The 20,179-nt window shown below is 43.6% G+C and overlaps 1 protein-coding gene across 1 annotated transcript in view; it reads right to left on the bottom strand.

The window, feature by feature from the left end:
- The window catches only part of heatr4 (HEAT repeat containing 4), a 218,662-nt gene that overhangs the window by 108,553 nt on the left and 89,930 nt on the right, over positions 1-20,179 (bottom strand). Inside the window, exons 3-6 of the mRNA XM_068038394.1 lie at positions 11,699-11,860; positions 8,439-8,633; positions 5,239-5,373; positions 1,819-2,001 (exon numbers count right to left, since the gene is read on the bottom strand). Of these exons, the coding sequence (XP_067894495.1) occupies positions 1,819-2,001; positions 5,239-5,373; positions 8,439-8,633; positions 11,699-11,860 (675 nt within the window). The remainder of the gene's footprint in view (positions 1-1,818; positions 2,002-5,238; positions 5,374-8,438; positions 8,634-11,698; positions 11,861-20,179) is intronic.

Here is a 20,179-nt window from a genome sequence, read left to right as displayed (position 1 = left end):
TGCAGGAAAAATAGTAACGTAACAATAGATGATCTTTAAGGAGATGTTTCACTTACAAGCTAAGTACATTCCAACAAGGGTGAAAGGTAGGGGAACCAAAACCAGGGTTCCTTGGATGACAAGGGAGATAGATAATATGATGAGGAGCAGCACCTCATCTTTTGATTAGGCACACTACAGCCTTGCATTGAGTTCAACAATTTCAGAGCATGACTGGCTTTATTTTTTTTAAATTATTCTACTTTTTTTTAAACCATGTGCCTGTTTTTCATGTGCTTTTGGACAGAGCTGCTCGTTATTCTGCCATTAACACCCTCTTTGGATTATTGCTTTGTCTTTCATCGCAACCATTAACACGCCCTTTGCCTTTGTCCTATGACATCTTTGTTATTTAATCGCTCCTGCCCTCTGCCCAATCACATACCTTCCCTTTAGTTCTCTTCCCCAACACCGCCATCCCCCATCACTTGCTTAAAACCTAATATTTTTCTTACCGTTGCAAGTTCTGATGAAAGGTCACAGACCTGAAAAATTAACTCTGCTTCTCTCTCCACAGATGCTGCCTGACCTGATGCGTATTTCCAGCATCTGCAGTATTTTGCTTTTATTTTAGGGCTGGTGTCAGCTTGGATAAATATTGGCTTAAGGACAGAAAACAGCAAGTCATGGTAAATGGTTGTTTTTCAGACTGGAGGATGGGAGACAGTGGTGTTCCCCAAGGTTCAGTGCTAGGACCACTGCTTTTTTGATGTATATAAATTAATTAGATATTGGAATCCAGAGTAGAATTTCAAAATTTCCTGATGATACACAACTTGAAGGTCTGGCAAACGGTGAGGATCAACTGTAACAGGACAAAGACAGGCTAGTAGAATGGGCAGACAAGTGGCAGATGGAATTTAATAATAATAATTTAATGGAAGTGTGAGGTGATGCATTTTGGCAGAAGGGAGAGGGAAAGGCAATATAGATGGAATGGCAAAGTTCTAAAGAGTGTGCAGGGACTGAGAGACCTGGGAGTTCATTGATCTTCGAAGGTGACAGGACATCGAGAGAGAGTAGTTAGCAAAGCATATGGGATCTTGGTCTTCATAATTACAAGCATTGACTGAAAAGCTGGGAAATTATGCTGATCATTTCTAAAGCTTTGGTTAGGCCAAAACTCGAGTATGTGTCCAGTTCTGGTCGACACACTTTAGAAAGGATGTGAGGGTCCTTGAGAGGGTGCAGAGGAGATTTATCAAAATCGTTCCAGGACAAAGGATTTTAACTATAAGGTTAGCTTGGAGAAGCTGGGGTTTTTCTCCCTGGTGCAAAGGAGATTGAGGAGGTGTATAGGAATATAGGTTTAGTTAAGGTAGACAAAAATCTGTTCCCATTAGCTGATGGTACAAGGACTAGGGGACACAGATTGAAAGTTTTGGGCACGAGATACAGTGGGGGATGTGAGGAAGAACACAGCGAGTGGTAATGACCTGGAACTCGCTACCTGGGAGGGCGGTGGAAGCGGAGACAATCAATGATTTCAAAAGGAAATTGGATGGGCACTTAAGAGAAATAAACTTGCAGGGCTACGGGAACAGAGAGTGGGAATGGGATTGACTGGACTGCTGGCATGGACTGGACGGGCCAAATGGCCTCCTTCTGCGTCGGCATGGACTGGATGGACCGAATGGCCTCCTTCCGCACCATAGTGACTCTGTGGTTATGGATCTGAGACTTCATTGGTTGTAAAGTGCTTTGGGATATCCTAAGGTTGTGAAAGGCGCTACATAAATGCAAGTAATTTTTCTTGCATCAGACAGCAATGGTCCTTACCATGGAGGAGGTTGTCCTGTAGGATCTCAGTGACTCTTTCATTCACTTTCTCCATTGCGACATGGCAGATTGCTGCTGCCAACCGCACGTGCTTGTTACTGTTGTTCAGGGCCTCACTGATGAGCGGTTGAAGAGCCTCAGGTACAGCCTGGACTTCACCTCTCAAGTGAATTTTGATGAGATCTATAAAGAAATCACTGGCATTTTAGAGAAACTCAGTGACATGAAAACTTGTACTATCTGTGTATAATCCTGTTACTCTAAGCATGTGACCACCCAACTGTCCCCATTACTCTGAGTGAGAGACACTCCATCCTGGATTTTGCATTAAGTGTAACAGTGAGGCTGTCAGCACTCATTTATTATGCAATAATTCGGGCACCAACTTCCACAGTCCACACATGCACAGTCAAATGTGGAAATCAGGAAGATGCTGTCCGATTTGCCCGATTCCTCCAGACGCTACGCTACATGAGTATATTACTGAGAGATTTGCCCTTAAAACACAGGAACGGCATGAATGTGCAGTACTTACCCATTAAAGACAGCAGAAAAAGTTAAGTGATTTCTTAACAGCGTGATAACTCTTAATTATGGCCAAACATTAAATATTGTAACTAATACTTCCTGGTTTTGCCTCTGCAAGTCTTAGTGAGGGCTCTTTAACCTGACGCTTGTCCTGCTCACACATGCTACAGAGTCCCTGTACAGGGAGGTGGGCTTAAAAGGATCGCCAAAAACAGCAACTTGCCAAGTAAAACACCACACAAAAAAATCTGTGGGCAGTTGTAAGGTGGCTTGCTGGAGCATTTCACAGGGCAGTTAAGAGTCAACCATTTATTGTGGGTCTGGAGTCACATGTAAGCCAGACAGAGTAAGGATGTCAGATTTCCTTCCCTAAATGACATTAGTGAACCAGATGGGTTGATACAACAATCCGGTAGTTGGACATTATTGCAAATACAAATTCTATTTCAAATTTATTTAATTAACAGAGCCTAAATTCGGCAGCCGCCATGATGAGGTTTGAACTCATGTCTCCAGAGCATTAGTCCAGGCTTCTGGATTATCACTCCAATAACATAATCGTTATGCTACTTATCCTATAGATTGTACAGTTATAATGGACTGAGATGGGGACATTAATAGTGATAGGGGAGTCAGTGGGAGATTGACAGCAATGGGGGTTGGTGGGACATTGATAGCGATTGGGAGTCAGTGGGAGGCTGTTAGCGAGTGGAGTCAGTGGGAGGCTGGTAGCGAGTGGAGTCAGTGGGAGGCTGGTAGCGAGTGGAGTCGGTGGGAGGCTGGTAGCGAGTGGAGATAGTGGGAGGGAGCAGGAGATGGACAGTGGAGATTCACGCACTGAGTAACAAGATCGATGGGGAGAGTCAAACACTGAGTAACAGGAACTCGCGGGAGAGTCACACATGGAGGAACAGGAACAATAGGGAAAGTTACACACTGAGTCACAGGATCAATAGGGAGAGTCACACATGGAGTAACAGGAACAACAAGGAGAGTCACACATGGAGTAACAGGGACAACAAGGAGAGTCACATACGGAGCATTTGGAACAACAGACAGAATCACACACTGAGTAACAGGAACAATAGGGTGAGTCACACTGAGTAACAGGAACAATAGGGAAAGTCACATACTGAGTAACAGGAACAATAGGGTGAGTCACACACTGAGTAACAGGAACAATAGGGAAAGTCACACACTGAGTAACAGGAACAATAGGGAAAGTCACACACAGTAACAGGAACAATAGGGTGAGTCACACACTGAGTAACAGGAACAATAGGGTGAGTCACACACTGAGTAACAGGAACAATAGGGAAAGTCACACACTGAGTAACAGGAACAATAGGGTGAGTCACACACTGAGTAACAGGAACAATAGGGTGAGTCACACACTGAGTAACAGGAACAATAGGGTGAGTCACACACTGAGTAACAGGAACAATAGGGTGAGTCACACACTGAGTAACAGGAACAATAGGGAAAGTCACATACTGAGTAACAGGAACAATAGGGTGAGTCACACACTGAGTAACAGGAACAATAGGGAAAGTCACACACTGAGTAACAGGAACAATAGGGAAAGTCACACACTGAGTAACAGGAACAATAGGGTGAGTCACACACAGTAACAGGAACAATAGGGTGAGTCACACACTGAGTAACAGGAACAATAGGGTGAGTCACACACTGAGTAACAGGAACAATAGGGAAAGTCACACACTGAGTAACAGGAACAATAGGGTGAGTCACACACTGAGTAACAGGAACAATAGGGTGAGTCACACACTGAGTAACAGGAACAATAGGGTGAGTCACACACTGAGTAACAGGAACAATAGGGTGAGTCACACACTGAGTAACAGGAACAATAGGGAAAGTCACATACTGAGTAACAGGAACAATAGGGTGAGTCACACACTGAGTAACAGGAACAATAGGGTGAGTCACACACTGAGTAACAGGAACAATAGGGAAAGTCACACACAGTAACAGGAACAATAGGGTGAGTCACACACTGAGTAACAGGAACAATAGGGTGAGTCACACACTGAGTAACAGGAACAATAGGGAAAGTCACACACTGAGTAACAGGAACAATAGGGTGAGTCACACACTGAGTAACAGGAACAATAGGGTGAGTCACACACTGAGTAACAGGAACAATAGGGTGAGTCACACACTGAGTAACAGGAACAATAGGGTGAGTCACACACTGAGTAACAGGAACAATAGGGAAAGTCACATACTGAGTAACAGGAACAATAGGGTGAGTCACACACTGAGTAACAGGAACAATAGGGAAAGTCACACACTGAGTAACAGGAACAATAGGGAAAGTCACACACTGAGTAACAGGAACAATAGGGTGAGTCACACACTGAGTAACAGGAACAATAGGGTGAGTCACACACACAGTAACAGGAACAATAGGGTGAGTCACACACTGACTAACAGGAACATTGGCGAGAGTCATATACTGAGTAACAGGAACAATAGGGAGAGTCCCACATACTGTGTTTGATAGGCTATAGGGAGAGTCTTACACTGAGTAGCAGGTGAAGGTGGGAGAATCTCACATTGATTAAAAGGCAAAATATGGTTGCCCAGATTTTGCAGTCAGTGGTGAAAGGAATGATGAGCAATAAATGCTGGCCTTGCCAGTGACACCCACATCTCCTGAGTTTAAAAAACAAACTGAGCCTCTTGTAGTTATAATGGGCTGGTTTCACCGCCCTGGGGAACTACCCAGCACTACAGCAAGGATCACACGCTTTTGTGCCATTGGTGAGGTAAAGTCAGAAAGGGAGAGCTGCAGACATCTTAAACATCACAAACAACACAACACTGAAAAGGAATTGAAAAGTTTAGGTATATCAATGTAAATGACACCTTCATCTTCTTCCAGTTTTGGGCGCTCAATAGCTCCCGAGGCACAGGTTGCTAGGGCGTTGAGCTGGACATGACTGTGTATTGCCTTGAGGTCTCTCTTCAGTTCTTCTATAGTGATATCCTGCCAATGGGAATCTACAATGGAACACAAATTAGAACGGTACATCACAACACTGTTTTCATTGTATATAGCATATCAGGATTCTTATTAAAGTCAAAGCTTGATTCTGAGCACCATCCAGTATCTAATAGACATCAGCAAGGTCACATGCTCAACTCCCAATCAGTGCAACAGGAGGGGTGTGGTGGAATAAATGGGTCAGGGTTCTCACAGCCAATCAGTATCCAGGGACCCCTCAAAAGTTATGTGTCACCCCCCCCCCCACCCCTCCCCCAGCATGATGGAATAGTCTGCTGAGAATCACTGTTTAGGTTGATACATGAACAAAAGTCCCTGTATCTTAGTTAGAGTCGGCAAAACTTGGATATATTACATTCGGTTCCCCCCCATCTATGTCATTGATACAGATTGTAAATAGATCAAAGCACAGATCTTTGCAGTACACTGACAGTTAGAACCTGCCAACCCAAAATGGCCCTTTTATTCCTACTCTGTTTTCTGACCATTAACCAACTCTCAGTCCATGCTAATATATTTCCCCCAATCCAATGAGCCCTAATTTTTTGTAATAACCTCTTGTGTGGCACCTTTATGAATGCATTTTGAAAATCTAAATATACCACAACCACTATTTCCCCCTCATCTACAGGACTAGTGACAACCTGAAAAAACTAACAAATTTGTCAAACACAATTTCCCTTTATAAATCCATGTTGACTGTGCCTAATCATACTATGATTCTTTAAGTGCTCTGTTACCATGTCGCTAATAATAGATTCTAGCATTTTCCCTACTAGTGATGTCAGGCTCACTGGTCTATAGTTCCCACTTTTTTCTCTCTCTCCTTTCTTGAATAGTCGATTTGCTACTTTCCAATCCATGGGACTATTCTAGAATCTAGGAAATTTTGGAAGATCAAGACCAAAGCATCCACTATCTCTGTAACCACCTCTTCAAACCTTAGGGTGCAGGCCAAAAGATCCAGGGGATTTGCCAAATTTAAATCCTATTAATTTCTGCAGAACTATTTCTTTACTAATCATATTCCTAGATTCCTCATTTCCACTGGACCTGTGGTTCCTCACTATTTCTGGAAATTTTTTGCATCTTCTATCGTGAAGACAGATACAAAGTATTTGTTTAATATCTCTGCCATTTTCTTATTCCCCAACATCCAGGCTTAGGCTGATAAGTGGCAAGTAACATTTGCGCCACACTAGTGCCAGGCAATCACCATCACAAACAAGACAGAATCTAACCATCTCCCCTTGATGTTCAATGGCATTACTATCACTGAATCCTCCACTATCAACATCCCGGGGGCTACCATTGACCAGAAACTGAACTGGAGCAGCCATATAAATATTATAAGAGCAGGTCAGAGGCTGGGAATTCTGTAGCTAGTAACTCACCTCTTGACTCCCAAATGCCTGTCCACCATCTACAAGGCACAAGACTGGAATACTCTCCACTTGCCTGGATGGGTGCAGCTCCAACAACACTCAAGAAGCTCGACCATCCAGGACAAAGCAGCCCGCTTGATTGACACCCCATCCACCACCTTCAACGTTCACTCCCTTTACCACCGACATACAGTGGCAGGAGTATATTCCAACAAGAAGATGCACTGCAGCAACTCACCAAGGCTCCTTCGACAGCACCTTCCAAACCTATGACCTCTACCACCTAGAAGGGCAAGGGCAGAAGATCCATGGGAATATCACCATCTGCAAGTTCCCCTCCAAGCCACACACCATCCTGACTTTGATCTATATCATCGTTCCTTCACTGTTGCTAGGTCAAATCCTGGAACTTGCTTCCTAACAGCACTGTAGGTGTACCTACACCCCAAGGTCTGCAGCAGTTCAAGAAGGCAGCTCACCACCACGTTCTCAAGGGCAATTAGGATGGGCAACAAATGCTGGCCTAGCCAGCGACACCCACATCCCATGAACGAATAAAAAATTATTATTCTTCCTGTCTCTGCCTTTAAGGGGCTAATCTCTTCCTTTTGACTTACCTATAGAATCATTTACAATCTGTTTTTATGTCTCTTGTTAGTTTATTTTCATATTCTATTATCTCTCGTTAAATTTCTTGGTCATCCTTTGTTGAATTCTAAAATTTTCCTGACCTTCAGGTTTATTACTCTTTTGGGCCATATTATAAGCATCTTCCTTTAATCGTAAACTATTTTCAACTTCTCATGTTTGCCAAGGTTGGAACACTTTTCCCGTGAGGCTTTTATTCTTTAAGGGAACGTATGTTTGTTGCAAACTCTGAATTAATTCTTTAAATTAGTCAGCGCCCATAGAACGTGTACCCCAGCGAGAGTCAGCGCCCATAGAACGTGTACCCCAGCGAGAGTCAGCGCCCATAGAATGTGTACCCCAGCGAGAGTCAGCACTTTTAGAACCTGTACCCCAGACAGAGTCAATGCCCGTGGAACCCGTATCCCAGCCGGAGTCAGCGCCTGTGGAACTGCAACCCAGCGAGAGTCGATGCCTGTGAAACCTGCAACCCAGCGTGAGTCAGCACCTCTGGAATCCATACCATAGCGAGAGTCCGGAGCAGTGGAATCTGACATATCAGTACTGTAGCAGTTATGTTACTGGACTAGTAATCCAGAGGTCTGGACTAATAATCCAGAGATCGCACCAAAGTCAGTTTTAAAAAAACAATTAAAGATATTTGGAATAAAAAGTTGGTATCAGTATAAGTAACCATGAAGCTCATGGATTATCACATAAACCCATCTGGTTCACTGATGTCCTTTAGGAAAGGAAAGCTGCCGTCCTTACCCAGTCTGGCCTGTATGCGACTCCAAACCCACAAGTGTGTCCTTGTGGAGACCAAGTCCTGTTTTCACACAGAGGACACCTTCCATCGTATTGTGTGGCACTAGCACCATGCTAAATGGGTCAGATTAAGAACAGATCTAACAGCTAACAAAAAATTAAAAACTTGTACCCCAGCAACAGTCAGTGCCTGTGGAGCATGTGACATTCTGTGCTGTCAACAGCTGTGGGGAAAAATTGGGGAAATAACTTGCCAAATTGCTTCTGAACTCTAAACTTACATATCCGCCATGCTTTGATCCACTCAGCAACCATGTTGCGCACCACTTGCAGGTCCTCTCGTCTTTTAAAAGATTTATTCACCGGTTTTCCCACCAATTCGTAATCTGGCAGTCTCAGTCCTTGCTCCATGGTGTAATCAGCCAGGGTGGGCAGGGCCGCCCACCTCCTCAGGCCTTTTGACACCCTCTTGGGTCCTGCATGGGTAAAGATGGGATCAGTACTTCCACTGGCTTTGTGCTAGAAACAAGTTCAGCATCAACAAAGCTGCTTTTCATGCTTCGAGGATGCACTTTCTGAAAGTCTCTTATTTTTGATCCCTCACCATTCTTCCTTCTCCTTCTTTCAACATCCAGAGCCTCACTATTTCCTCTGATTTCTGAAGAAGCTGTCATTATCTCTATCCTTACATATGCTGCCTCTTTGTGCCAAATACTTTATTCCCTTGGTTGGGCAACAGCAGCGAGATAACTGGCATCTTCATAGTGCCACGCACTAGGAGGCAACTAATGCTAAAGCTTTATAAAACACTGGTTAGGCCTCAACTGGAGTATTGTGCCCAATTGGACACCACACTTTAGAATTGATGGCATGGTCTTGGAGAGGGTACAGTGGAGATTTACTAGGAATGAGGGACTTCAGTTATGTGGAGAGACTAGAGAAGCTAGGATTGTTCTCACAGTAGAAAGGGTTAAGGGGAGACTCAAGAGTGGTGTTCAAAATTATGAAGGGTTTTGATACAATGAGAAAGGAAAAACTAGTTTCACTGTCAGGAGGGCCGGTAACCAGAGAACACAGATTTAAGGTAATTGGCAAAAGAACCAGGGGAGTTGAGGAGAATTTTTTTTAATGCAGTGAGTTATGATGATCTGAAAGGCACTGCCTGAAAGGGTGCTGGAAGCAAATTCAGTAGTAATTGGATAAATGGTTAAAGGGGGAAAATTGCAGGGCTCTGGCAAAAGAGCAAGGGAATAGGACTAATCAGATAACTCTTTCAAAGAGCCAGCACAACTGACGTGCCGTATGGTTCGACCTCAGGGAGACGATGCAAGGCAAAATACAGAGTCTAAGGTATAGGGCAAGATTTTAACTCACTTAAAACCCATTAGCTTATACAGAGTTAGAGACTGATTTAGAGAGACTTTGAAAAAGCTAGGGAGGAGTGCCCTAAGAACAGTCTCAGATGGTTGGAATGAAGGGGGCTGGGAACAAGAACTACATCTGGAGTCATAGGGTGGGGAGTTGGACAAGCAGCTGGAGAAGACAAATCAGCAAAGGGATCAAGGGGCAGAAATTCAACTTGCGGCCACTCGTAAAATGAGCGTTAAGTTTCCGAATTCTGTATCGCGACCCCCTCATGCCCAACCTAAACCAAAAGTGCACTGGATGCCCTATTGGCTTGTTCATCTTTTAGAAGCCAAGGATCCCGCCTTAAACAGGCATTACAATGACAACTTGATGAAAAGGAATCAATATCAAAATGTGACAACTACACAAAATAGCAAGCATGACTTGTTATTTATCGCAAAATATAGTCACAACACTCCACTCTACTGCACCATCGCCTCTCCTGACCCCTCCACTGCCTCCATGTTGTCTTGGCTGAGCCACAATTTCCTAGTTAAAAATGGGAAAGAGCAAAGCCATCAACTTCAGCCCCGACTCAAATCCCATACCCTCGACATCGATTCCATTCCCCGGGCTCAGACTTAATCAGACTATTCACAACCTATTCCAGCTGATATTCTTTCCATCACACCTGTAACCACCTGCAGCTCTACAGCTCTCTGAGGTCTGGCCTCTTGTGCAACTCCCACTCCCTTCATTCTTGGCGGCCATGCCTTCAGTTGCCTAGGTCCTATGCTCTGGAATTCCCTCCCTATGACCCTCTCTTTCTTCACTTCTATCTCCTTCCTTAAGGTCCTCCTTTAAACGTTTCTCTTTGACCAAGCTTTTGGTCACCCTACCTAATATCTCCTTCATTGCTTCAGTGTCAATTTTTTGATTGAGCCTCTGCGAAGCACCTGGGGATGTTTTTCTTCATTAAAGGCGGCATATAACTGCAAGATGTTATTATTGTTGATGACGTTATATCTGGTAAATCTGGGACATTTTACAGTGAGAAGAGATGAAGCAGAACAACAACATGCATATATACAGTGCTGGAGTGATGTGCACAGTTTCATTCTACCCACTTGAAGGACTTTGTGGCTCTAGAGAAGGTACAAAGCAAGGCAATGAGGATGATCTCAAGTCTAAGATAGACTTCACACCTTGGTTTGGATTCATTAGAGAGGTGTTGTCTGAGAGGGGATCAGATTCAAGTATTCAAAACTATTCATGCCATTGATAATGAAGTAGTGGATAGAACATTTGAGATAATGAGACCAGATAGAAGCTATTTAAACTGAAGAAGCAGGGGGTGAAGTTGCATGTGTGGAAGTTTTACTTTCTCAAGTGGGAGATTCCAGATGTGAGTTTTTGCAACCCTTCAAGAAGGACTTTAAGAGGCATTGTTGAAAGAAAGCTGCAAACACAGCAGAGATGAGGGGAGATAAACCATTCTAGGTTTGATGTAGATTTGATTTAGATTTAGAGATACAGCACTGAAACAGGCCCTTCGGCCCACCGAGTCTGTGCCGACCATCAACCACCCATTTATACTAATCCTACACTAATTCCATATTCCTACCACATCCCCACCTGTCCCTATATTTCCCTACCACCTACCTATACTAGGGGAAATTGCTGATGGCCAATTTACCTATCAACCTGCAAGACTTTGGCATGTGGGAGGAAACCGGAGCACCCGGAGGAAACCCACGCAGACACAGGGAGAACTTGGAAACTCCACACAGGCAGCACCCAGAATTGAACCCGGATCGCTGGAGCTGTGAGGCTGCGGTGCTAACCACTGCGCCACTGTGCCGCTTGGGAGCTGATCAGCTTTGATGGGTCACCAAGACGCTTTTGAGAGGGGGTGTTCATGAATGGGCTCTTTTTTGCCTCTCCTAAGGGATGGGATAGGGGCGGGGAGGTTTAGTCGATGCATGTGGGGGCGAGTTCTGAACAAACATGTAGGGGCCAGATGACTTTTCATCATCCCATAAACAGGACACCAAGATTACGGATTAGAGTTTGCGTCAGGGTCTAAGATGACATTTTTGGTCTTCCCAATGTTGAGCTGGTGACTGCTCAGCAACCTGCCACTCAATGTGACAAGCTCGGTGGATTACCAACGCAGCTTTAATGGAGCTCAGACCTGCAGGTGTCTGTCTTTTGCCTTCGTCCCCTTTGTCCTCTGACCACTCAACTGGCAACGTAGGAAAGCGATCCTGAAGGTGTTTCTGATACTCGGAGAGGTTGTCCATGATAATCCGCTCCTTGTATTTCTCACCGTGGTGGTGAACCATACTGGACGATCCTGAAAAGTAAAACACATGGATAAAACTCAGTGACACAGGATGACTCTCATTCAGTTCCTAAACATCTCTAACCCATCCTCATTGCAACCCCAACCCATCCCATCTTTAAAACCCAAACAGGAAGACAAAGCCGTGAATTACAAGTCCATCCCTTTTTAATCGATTAAATTCACACACCCACCACAACACCAAAGCACATCAAGTTATCTCCTACTCCCATTTACAGAGCCAACTTCAATGCCCTTCCAACTTGTTATTCAGCCTGATGACATTCTGGGTGACGTTCAGTTTTAAATCAGTGTCCATTAATTTGTGAACACATCCCCACCACAACGATGTACTCACAGAATGGGTGAGGATGGTTTGTTCAGTAATACAGTCACAGAATGGGTGACGATGGTTTGTTCAGTAATACAGTCACAGAATGGGTGAGGATAGTTTGTTCAGTAATACAGTCACAGAATGGGTGACGATGGTTTGTTCAGTAATACAGTCACAGAATGGGTGAGGATGGTTTGTTCAGTAATACAGTCACAGAATTGGTGAGGATGGTTTAGTCAGCAATACAGTCACAGAATGCGAGAGGATGGTTGGTTCAGTAATACAGCCAAAGAATGGGTGAGGATGGTTTGTTCAGGAACAAAGTCAAAGAATGTGTGAGGGTGGTTTGTTCAGGAATACAGTCACAGAATGGGTGAGGATGGTTTGTTCAGTAATACAGGCACAGAATGGATGAGGATGGTTTGTTCAGTAATACGGTCACAGAATGGGTGAGGGGTGGTTTGTTCAGTAATACAGTCACAGAATGGTTGAGTGATGGTTTGTTCAGTAATATAGTCACAGAATGGGTGAGGGTGGTTTGTTCAGTAATACAGTCACAGAATGGGTGAGGGGTGGTTTGTTCAGTAATACAGTCACAGAATGGTTGAGTGATGGTTTGTTCAGTAATAGTTACAGAATGGGTGAGGATGGTTTGTTCAGTAATACAGTCACAGAATGGGTGAGTGCTGGTTTGTTCACTAATACAGTCACAGAATAGGTGAGGGGTGGTTTGTTCAGAAATACAGTCACTGAATGGGTGAGGGGTGGTTTGTTCAGTAATACAGTCACTGAATGGGTGAGTGATGGTTTGTTCAGTAATGCAGTCACTGAATGGGTGAGGGGTGGTTTGTTCAGTAAGACAGTCACAGAATGGGTGAAGGATGGTTTGTTCAGTAATACAGTCACAGAATGGGTGAGGATAGTTTGTTCAGTAATACAGTCACAGAATGGGTGAGGATGGTTTGTTCAGTGATACAGCCACAGAATTGGTGAGGGGTGATTTGTTCACTAATACAGTCACAGAATGGGTGAGGGGTAGTTTGTTCAGTAATACAGTCAATGAATGGGTGAGGGTGATTTGTTCAGTAATACAGTCACAGAATGGGTGAGAGGTGGTTTGTTCAGTAATACAGTCACAGAATGGGTGAGGATGGTTTGTTCAGTAATACAGTCACATAATAGGTGAGTGATGGTTTGTTCAGTAATACAGTCACAGAATGGGTGAGTGATGGTTTGTTCAGTCATACAGTCACAGAATGGGTGAGGGGTGGTTTGTTCAGTAATCCAGTCACTGAATGGGTGAGGGGTGGTTTGTTCAGTAATACAGTCACAGAATGGGTGAGGATGGTTTGTTCAGTAATAGAGCCAAAGAATGGGTGAGGGTGGTTTGTTCAGTAATACAGCCACAGAATTGGTGAGGGGTGATTTGTTCACTAATACAGTCACAGAATGGGTGAGGGGTAGTTTGTTCAGTAAGACAGTCACAGAATGGGTGAGGATGGTTTGTTCAGTAATACAGTCAATGAATGGGTGAGGGTGGTTTGTTCAGTAAGACAGTCACAGAATGGGTGAGGATGGTTTGTTCAGGAACACAGTCAATGAATGGGTGAGGGTGGTTTGTTCAGTAATACAGTCACAGAATGGGTGAGAGGTGGTTTGTTCAGTAATACAGTCACAGAATGGTTGAGTGATGGTTTGTTCAGTAATACAGTCAATGAATGGGTGAGGGTGGTTCGTTCAGTGACACAGTCACAGAATGGGTGAGGATGGTTTGTTCAGTAATACAGTCACAGAATGGTTGAGTCATGATTTGTTCAGTAATATAGTCACAGAATGGGTGAGGGTGGTTTGTTCAGTAATACAGTCACAGAATGGGTGAGGATGGTTTGTTCAGTAATACAGTCACAGAATGGATGAGGATACTTTGTTCAGTAATACAGTCACACAATGGGTGACAGGTGGTTTGTTCAGTAATAGAGTCACAGAATGGTTGAGTGATGGTTTGTTCAGTAATACAGTCAATGAATGGGTGAGGTTGGTTTGTTCAGTGATACAATCAATGAATGGGTGAGGGTGGTTTGTTCAGTGATACAGTCACAGAATGGGTGAGGATGGTTTGTTCAGTAATACAGTCACAGAATGGATGAGGATGCTTTGTTCAGTAATACAGTCAAAGAATGGGCGAGGGGTGGTTTGTTCAGTAATACAGTAACAGAATGTGTGAGGGGTGGTTTGTTCAGTGATACAGTCACAGAATGGGTGAGGATGGTTTGTTCAGTAATACAGTCACTGAATGGGTGAGGGGTGGTTTGTTCAGTCATACAGTCACAGAATGTGTGAGGTGTGGTTTGTTCAGTAATACAGTCACAGAATGGATGAGGATGGTTTGTTCAGTTGTGCAGTCACTGAACAGATGAGGGGTTGTTTATTCAGTAATACAGTCACAGAATGGGTGAGGTGTGGTTTGTTCAGTAGTACAGTCACAGAATGGGTGAGGGGTGGTTTCTTCAGTAAGACTGTCACAGAACAGGTGAGGATGGTTTGTTCAGTAATACAGTCCAAGAATGGATGAGGGTGGTTTGTTCAGTAATACAGTCACAGAATGGGTGAGGGGTGGTTTGTTCAGTAATACAGTCACACAATGGGTGAGGATGGTTTGTTCAGTAATACAGTCAAAGAATTGGTGAGGATGGTTTGTTCAGTCAAACAGTCAAAGAATGGGTGAGGGGTGGTTTGTTCAGTAATACAGTCACAGAATGGATGAGGATGGTTTGTTCCGTAATACAGTCATGGAATGGGTGAGGCTGGTTTGTTCAGTAATACAGTCAAAGAATGGATGAGGGTGGTTTGTTCAGTAATACAGTCAAATAATGGATGAGGGTGGTTTGTTCAGTAATATAGTCACAGAATGGGTGAGGGTGGTTTGTTCAGTAATACAGTCACAGAATGGGTGAGGATGGTTTGTTCAGTAATACAGTCACAGAATGGATGAGGATGCCTTGTTCAGTAATACAGTCAAAGAATGGGTGAGGGGTGGTCTGTTCAGTAATACAGTAACAGAATGGGTGAGGGGTGGTTTGTTCAGTAATACAGTCACAGAATGGGTGAGGATGGTTTGTTCAGTAATACAGTCACAGAATGGATGAGGATGCTTTGTTCAGTAATACAGTCACACAATGGGTGACAGGTGGTTTGTTCAGTAATACAGTCACAGAATGGTTGAGTGATGGTTTGTTCAGTAATACAGTCAATGAATGGGTGAGGGTGGTTTGTTCAGTGATACAATCAATGAATGGGTGAGGGTGGTTTGTTCAGTGATACAGTCACAGAATGGGTGAGGATGGTTTGTTCAGTAATACAGTCACAGAATGGGTGAGTGATGGTTTGTTCAGTAATACAGTCACAGAATGGGTGAGGGGTGGTTTGTTCAGTAATACAGTCACAGAATGGTTGAGTGATGGTTTGTTCATCAATATAGTCACAGAATGGGTGAGGGTGGTTTGTTCAGTAATACAGTCAAATAATGGATGAGGGTGGTTTGTTCAGTAATACAGTCACAGAATGGGTGAGGATGCTTTGTTCAGTAATACAGTCAAAGAATGGGTGAGGGTCGTTTGTTCAGTAATACAGTCACTGAATGGGTGAGGGTGGTTTGTTCAGTAATACAGTCACAGAATGGGTGAGTGATGGTTTGTTCTATAATACAGTCACAGACTGGGTCAGGATGGTTTGTTCAGTAACACAGTCAAAGAATGGGTGAGGGTGGTTTGTTCAGTTATACAGTCACAGAATGGATGAGGATGGTTTGTTCAGTAATATAGTCACAGAATGGGTGAGGGTGGTTTGTTCAGTAATACAGTCACAGAATGGGTGAGGATGGTTTGTTCGGTAATACAGTCACAGAATGGATGAGGATGCTTTGTTCAGTAATACAGTCACAGAATGGGTGAGGATGGTTTGTTCAGTCATACAGTCACATAATGGGTGAGTGATGGTTTGTTCAGTAATACAGTCACAGAATGGGTGAGTGATGGTTTGTTCAGTAATACAGTCACAGAATAGGTGAGGGGTGGTTTGTTCAGTAATACAGTCACAGAATGGGTGAGGATGGTTTGTTCAGTAATACAGTCACAGAATGGGTGAGGATGCTTTGTTCAGTAATACAGTCACACAATGGGTGACAGGTGGTTTGTTCAGTAATACAGTCACAGAATGGTTGAGTGATGGTTTGTTCAGTAATACAGTCAATGAATGGGTGAGGGTGGTTTGTTCAGTGATACAATCAATGAATGGGTGAGGGTGGTTTGTTCAGTGATACAGTCACAGAATGGGTGAGGATGGTTTGTTCAGTAATACAGTCACAGAATGGATGAGGATGCTTTGTTCAGTAATACAGTCAAAGAATGGGTGAGGGGTGGTTTGTTCAGTAATACAGGAACAGAATGTGTGAGGGGTGGTTTGTTCAGTGATACAGTCACAGAATGGGTGAGGATGGTTTGTTCAGTAATACAGTCACATAATGGGTGAGTGATGGTTTGTTCAGTAATACAGTCACAGAATGGGTGAGTGATGGTTTGTTCAGTAATACAGTCACAGAATGGGTGAGGGGTGGTTTGTTCAGTAATACAGTCACTGAATGGGTGAGGGGTGGTTTGTTCAGTCATACAGTCACAGAATGTGTGAGGTGTGGCTTGTTCAGTAATACAGTCACAGAATGGGTGAGGGATGGCTTCTTCAGTAATACAGTCACAGAATGGATGAGGATGGTTTGTTCAGTAGTGCAATCACTGAACAGGTGAGGGGTTGTTTATTCAGTAATACAGTCACAGAATGGGTGAGGTGTGGTTTGTTCAGGAGTACAGTCACAGAATGGGTGAGGGGTGGTTTGTTCAGTAAGACTGTCACAGAACAGGTGAGGATGGTTTGTTCAGTAATACAGTCCAAGAATGGGTGAGGGGTGGTTTGTTCAGTAATACAGTCACACAATGGGTGACGATGGTTTGTTCAGTAATGCAGTCAAAGAATTGGTGAGGATGGTTTGTTCAGTCAAACAGTCAAAGAATGGGTGAGGGGTGGTTTGTTCAGTAATACAGTCACAGAATGGATGAGGATGGTTTGTTCAGAAATACAGTCAAATAATGGATGAGGGTGGTTTGTTCAGTAATACAGTCACAGAATGGGTGAGGATGCTTTGTTCAGTAATACAGTCAAAGAATGGGTGAGGGTCGTTTGTTCAGTAATACAGTCACTGAATGGGTGAGGGTAGTTTGTTCAGTAATGCAGTCACAGAATGGGTGAGGGATGGTTTGTTCTGTAATACAGTCACAGACTGGGTCAGGATGGTTTGTTCAGTAACACAGTCAAAGAATGGGTGAGGGTGGTTTGTTCAGTAATACAGTCAAAGAATGGGTGACGGGTGGTTTGTTCAGTTATACAGTCACAGAATGGATGAGGATGGTTTGTTCAGTAATACAGTCACAGAATGGGTGAGGATGGTTTGTTCAGTAATACAGTCACAGAATGGATGAGGATGCTTTGTTCAGTAAGACAGTCAAAGAATGGGTGAGGGGTGGTCTGTTCAGTAATACAGTAACAGAATGGGTGAGGGGTGGTTTGTTCAGTAATACAGTCACAGAATGGGTGAGGATGGTTTGTTCAGTAATACAGTCACATAATGGGTGAGTGATGGTTTGTTCAGTAATACAGTCACAGAATGGGTGAGTGATGGTTTGTTCAGTAATACAGTCACAGAATGGGTGAGGGGTGGTTCAGTAATACAGTCACAGAATGGTTGAGTGATGGTTTGTTCAGTAATATAGTCACAGAATTGGTGAGGGTGGTTTGTTCAGTAATACAGTCACAGAATGGGTGAGGATGGTTTGTTCAGTAAAACAGTCAAAGAATGGGTGAGGGGTGGTCTGTTCAGTAATACAGTAACAGAATGGATGATGGGTGGTTTGTTCAGTAATACAGTCACAGAATGGGTGAGGATGGTTTGTTCAGTAATACAGTCACATAATGGGTGAGTGATGGTTTGTTCAGTAATACAGTCACAGAATGGGTGAGTGATGGTTTGTTCAGTAATACAGTCACAGAATGGGTGAGGGGTGGTTTGTTCAGTAATACAGTCACTGAATGGGTGAGGGGTGGTTTGTTCAGTAATACAGTCACAGAATGTGTGAGTGGTGGTTTGTTCAGTAATACAGTCATAGAATGGGTGAGGGGTGGTTTGTTCAGTAATACAGTCACTGAATGTGTGAGGGGTGGTTTGTTGAGTAATACAGTCACAGAATGGGTGAGGATGGTTTGTTCAGTAATACAGCCAAAGAATGGGTGAGGGTGGTTTGTTCAGTAATACAGTCACAGAATTGGTGAGGGTTGATTTGTTCACTCATAGTCACAGAATGGGTGAGGGGTAGTTTGTTCAGTAAGACAGTCACAGAATGGGTGAGGATGGTTTGTTCAGTAATACAGTCAATGAATGGGTGAGGGTGGTTTGTTCAGTAATACAGTCACAGAATGGGTGAGAGGTGGTTTGTTCAGTAATACAGTCACAGAATGGTTGAGTGATGGTTTGTTCAGTAATACAGTCAATGAATGGGTGAGGGTGGTTCGTTCAGTGACACAGTCACAGAATGGGTGAGGATGGTTTGTTCAGTAATACAGTCACAGAATGGTTGAGGATGGTTTGTTCAGTAATACAGTCACAGAATGGATGAGGGTGGTTTGTTCAGTGATACAATCAATGAATGGGTGAGGGTGGTTTGTTCAGTGATACAGTCACAGAATGGGTGAGGATGGTTTGTTCAGTAATACAGTCACAGAATGGATGAGGATGCTTTGTTCAGTAATACAGTCAAAGAATGGGTGAGGGGTGGTTTGTTCAGTCATACAGTAACAGAATGTGTGAGGGGTGGTTTGTTCAGTGATACAGTCACAGAATGGGTGAGGATGGTTTGTTCAGTAATACAGTCACATAATGGGTGAGTGATGGTTTGTTCAGTAATAGAGTCACAGAATGGGTGAGTGATGGTTTGTTCAGTGATACAGTCACAGAATGGGTGAGGGTGGTTTGTTCAGTGATACAATCAATGAATGGGTGAGGGTGGTTTGTTCAGTGATACAGTCACAGAATGGGTGAGGATGGTTTGTTCAGTAATACAGTCACAGAATGGATGAGGATGCTTTGTTGAGTAATACAGTCAAAGAATGGGTGAGGGGTGGTTTGTTCAGTCATACAGTCACAGAATGTGTGAGGGGTGGTTTGTTCAGTTATACAGTCACAGAATGGGTGAGGGATGGCTTCTTCAGTAATACAGTCACAGAATGGATGAGGATGGTTTGTTCAGTAGTGCAGTCACTGAACAGGTGAGGGGTTGTTTATTCAGTAATACAGTCACAGAATGGGTGAGGTGTGGTTTGTTCAGTAGTACAGTCACAGAATGGGTGAGGGGTGGTTTGTTCAGTAAGACTGTCACAGAACAGGTGAGGATGGTTTGTTCAGTAATACGGTCCAAGAATGGATGAGGGTGGTTTGTTCAGTAATACAATCACAGAATGGGTGAGGGGTGGTTTGTTCAGTAATACAGTCACACAATGGGTGAGGATGGTTTGTTCAGTAATACAGTCAAAGAATTGGTGAGGATGGTTTGTTCAGTCAAACAGTCAAAGAATGGGTGAGGGGTGGTTTGTTCAGTAATACAGTCACAGAATGGATGAGGATGGTTTGTTCCGTAATACAGTCATGGAATGGGTGAGGCTGGTTTGTTCAGTAATACAGTCAAAGAATGGGTGAGGGTGGTTTGTTCAGTAATACAGTCAAATAATGGATGAGGGTGGTTTGTTCAGTAATACAGTCACAGAATGGGTGAGGATGCTTTGTTCAGTAATACAGTCAAAGAATGGGTGAGGGTCGTTTGTTCAGTAATACAGTCACTGAATGGGTGAGGGTGGTTTGTTCAGTAATACAGTCACAGAATGAGTGAGGGATGGTTTGT

The sequence above is a fragment of the Heterodontus francisci genome, chromosome 9, assembly GCF_036365525.1.
Source record: "Heterodontus francisci isolate sHetFra1 chromosome 9, sHetFra1.hap1, whole genome shotgun sequence".
NCBI lineage: Eukaryota > Metazoa > Chordata > Chondrichthyes > Heterodontiformes > Heterodontidae > Heterodontus > Heterodontus francisci.
This window is presented reverse-complemented; position numbering and strand designations above follow the sequence as displayed.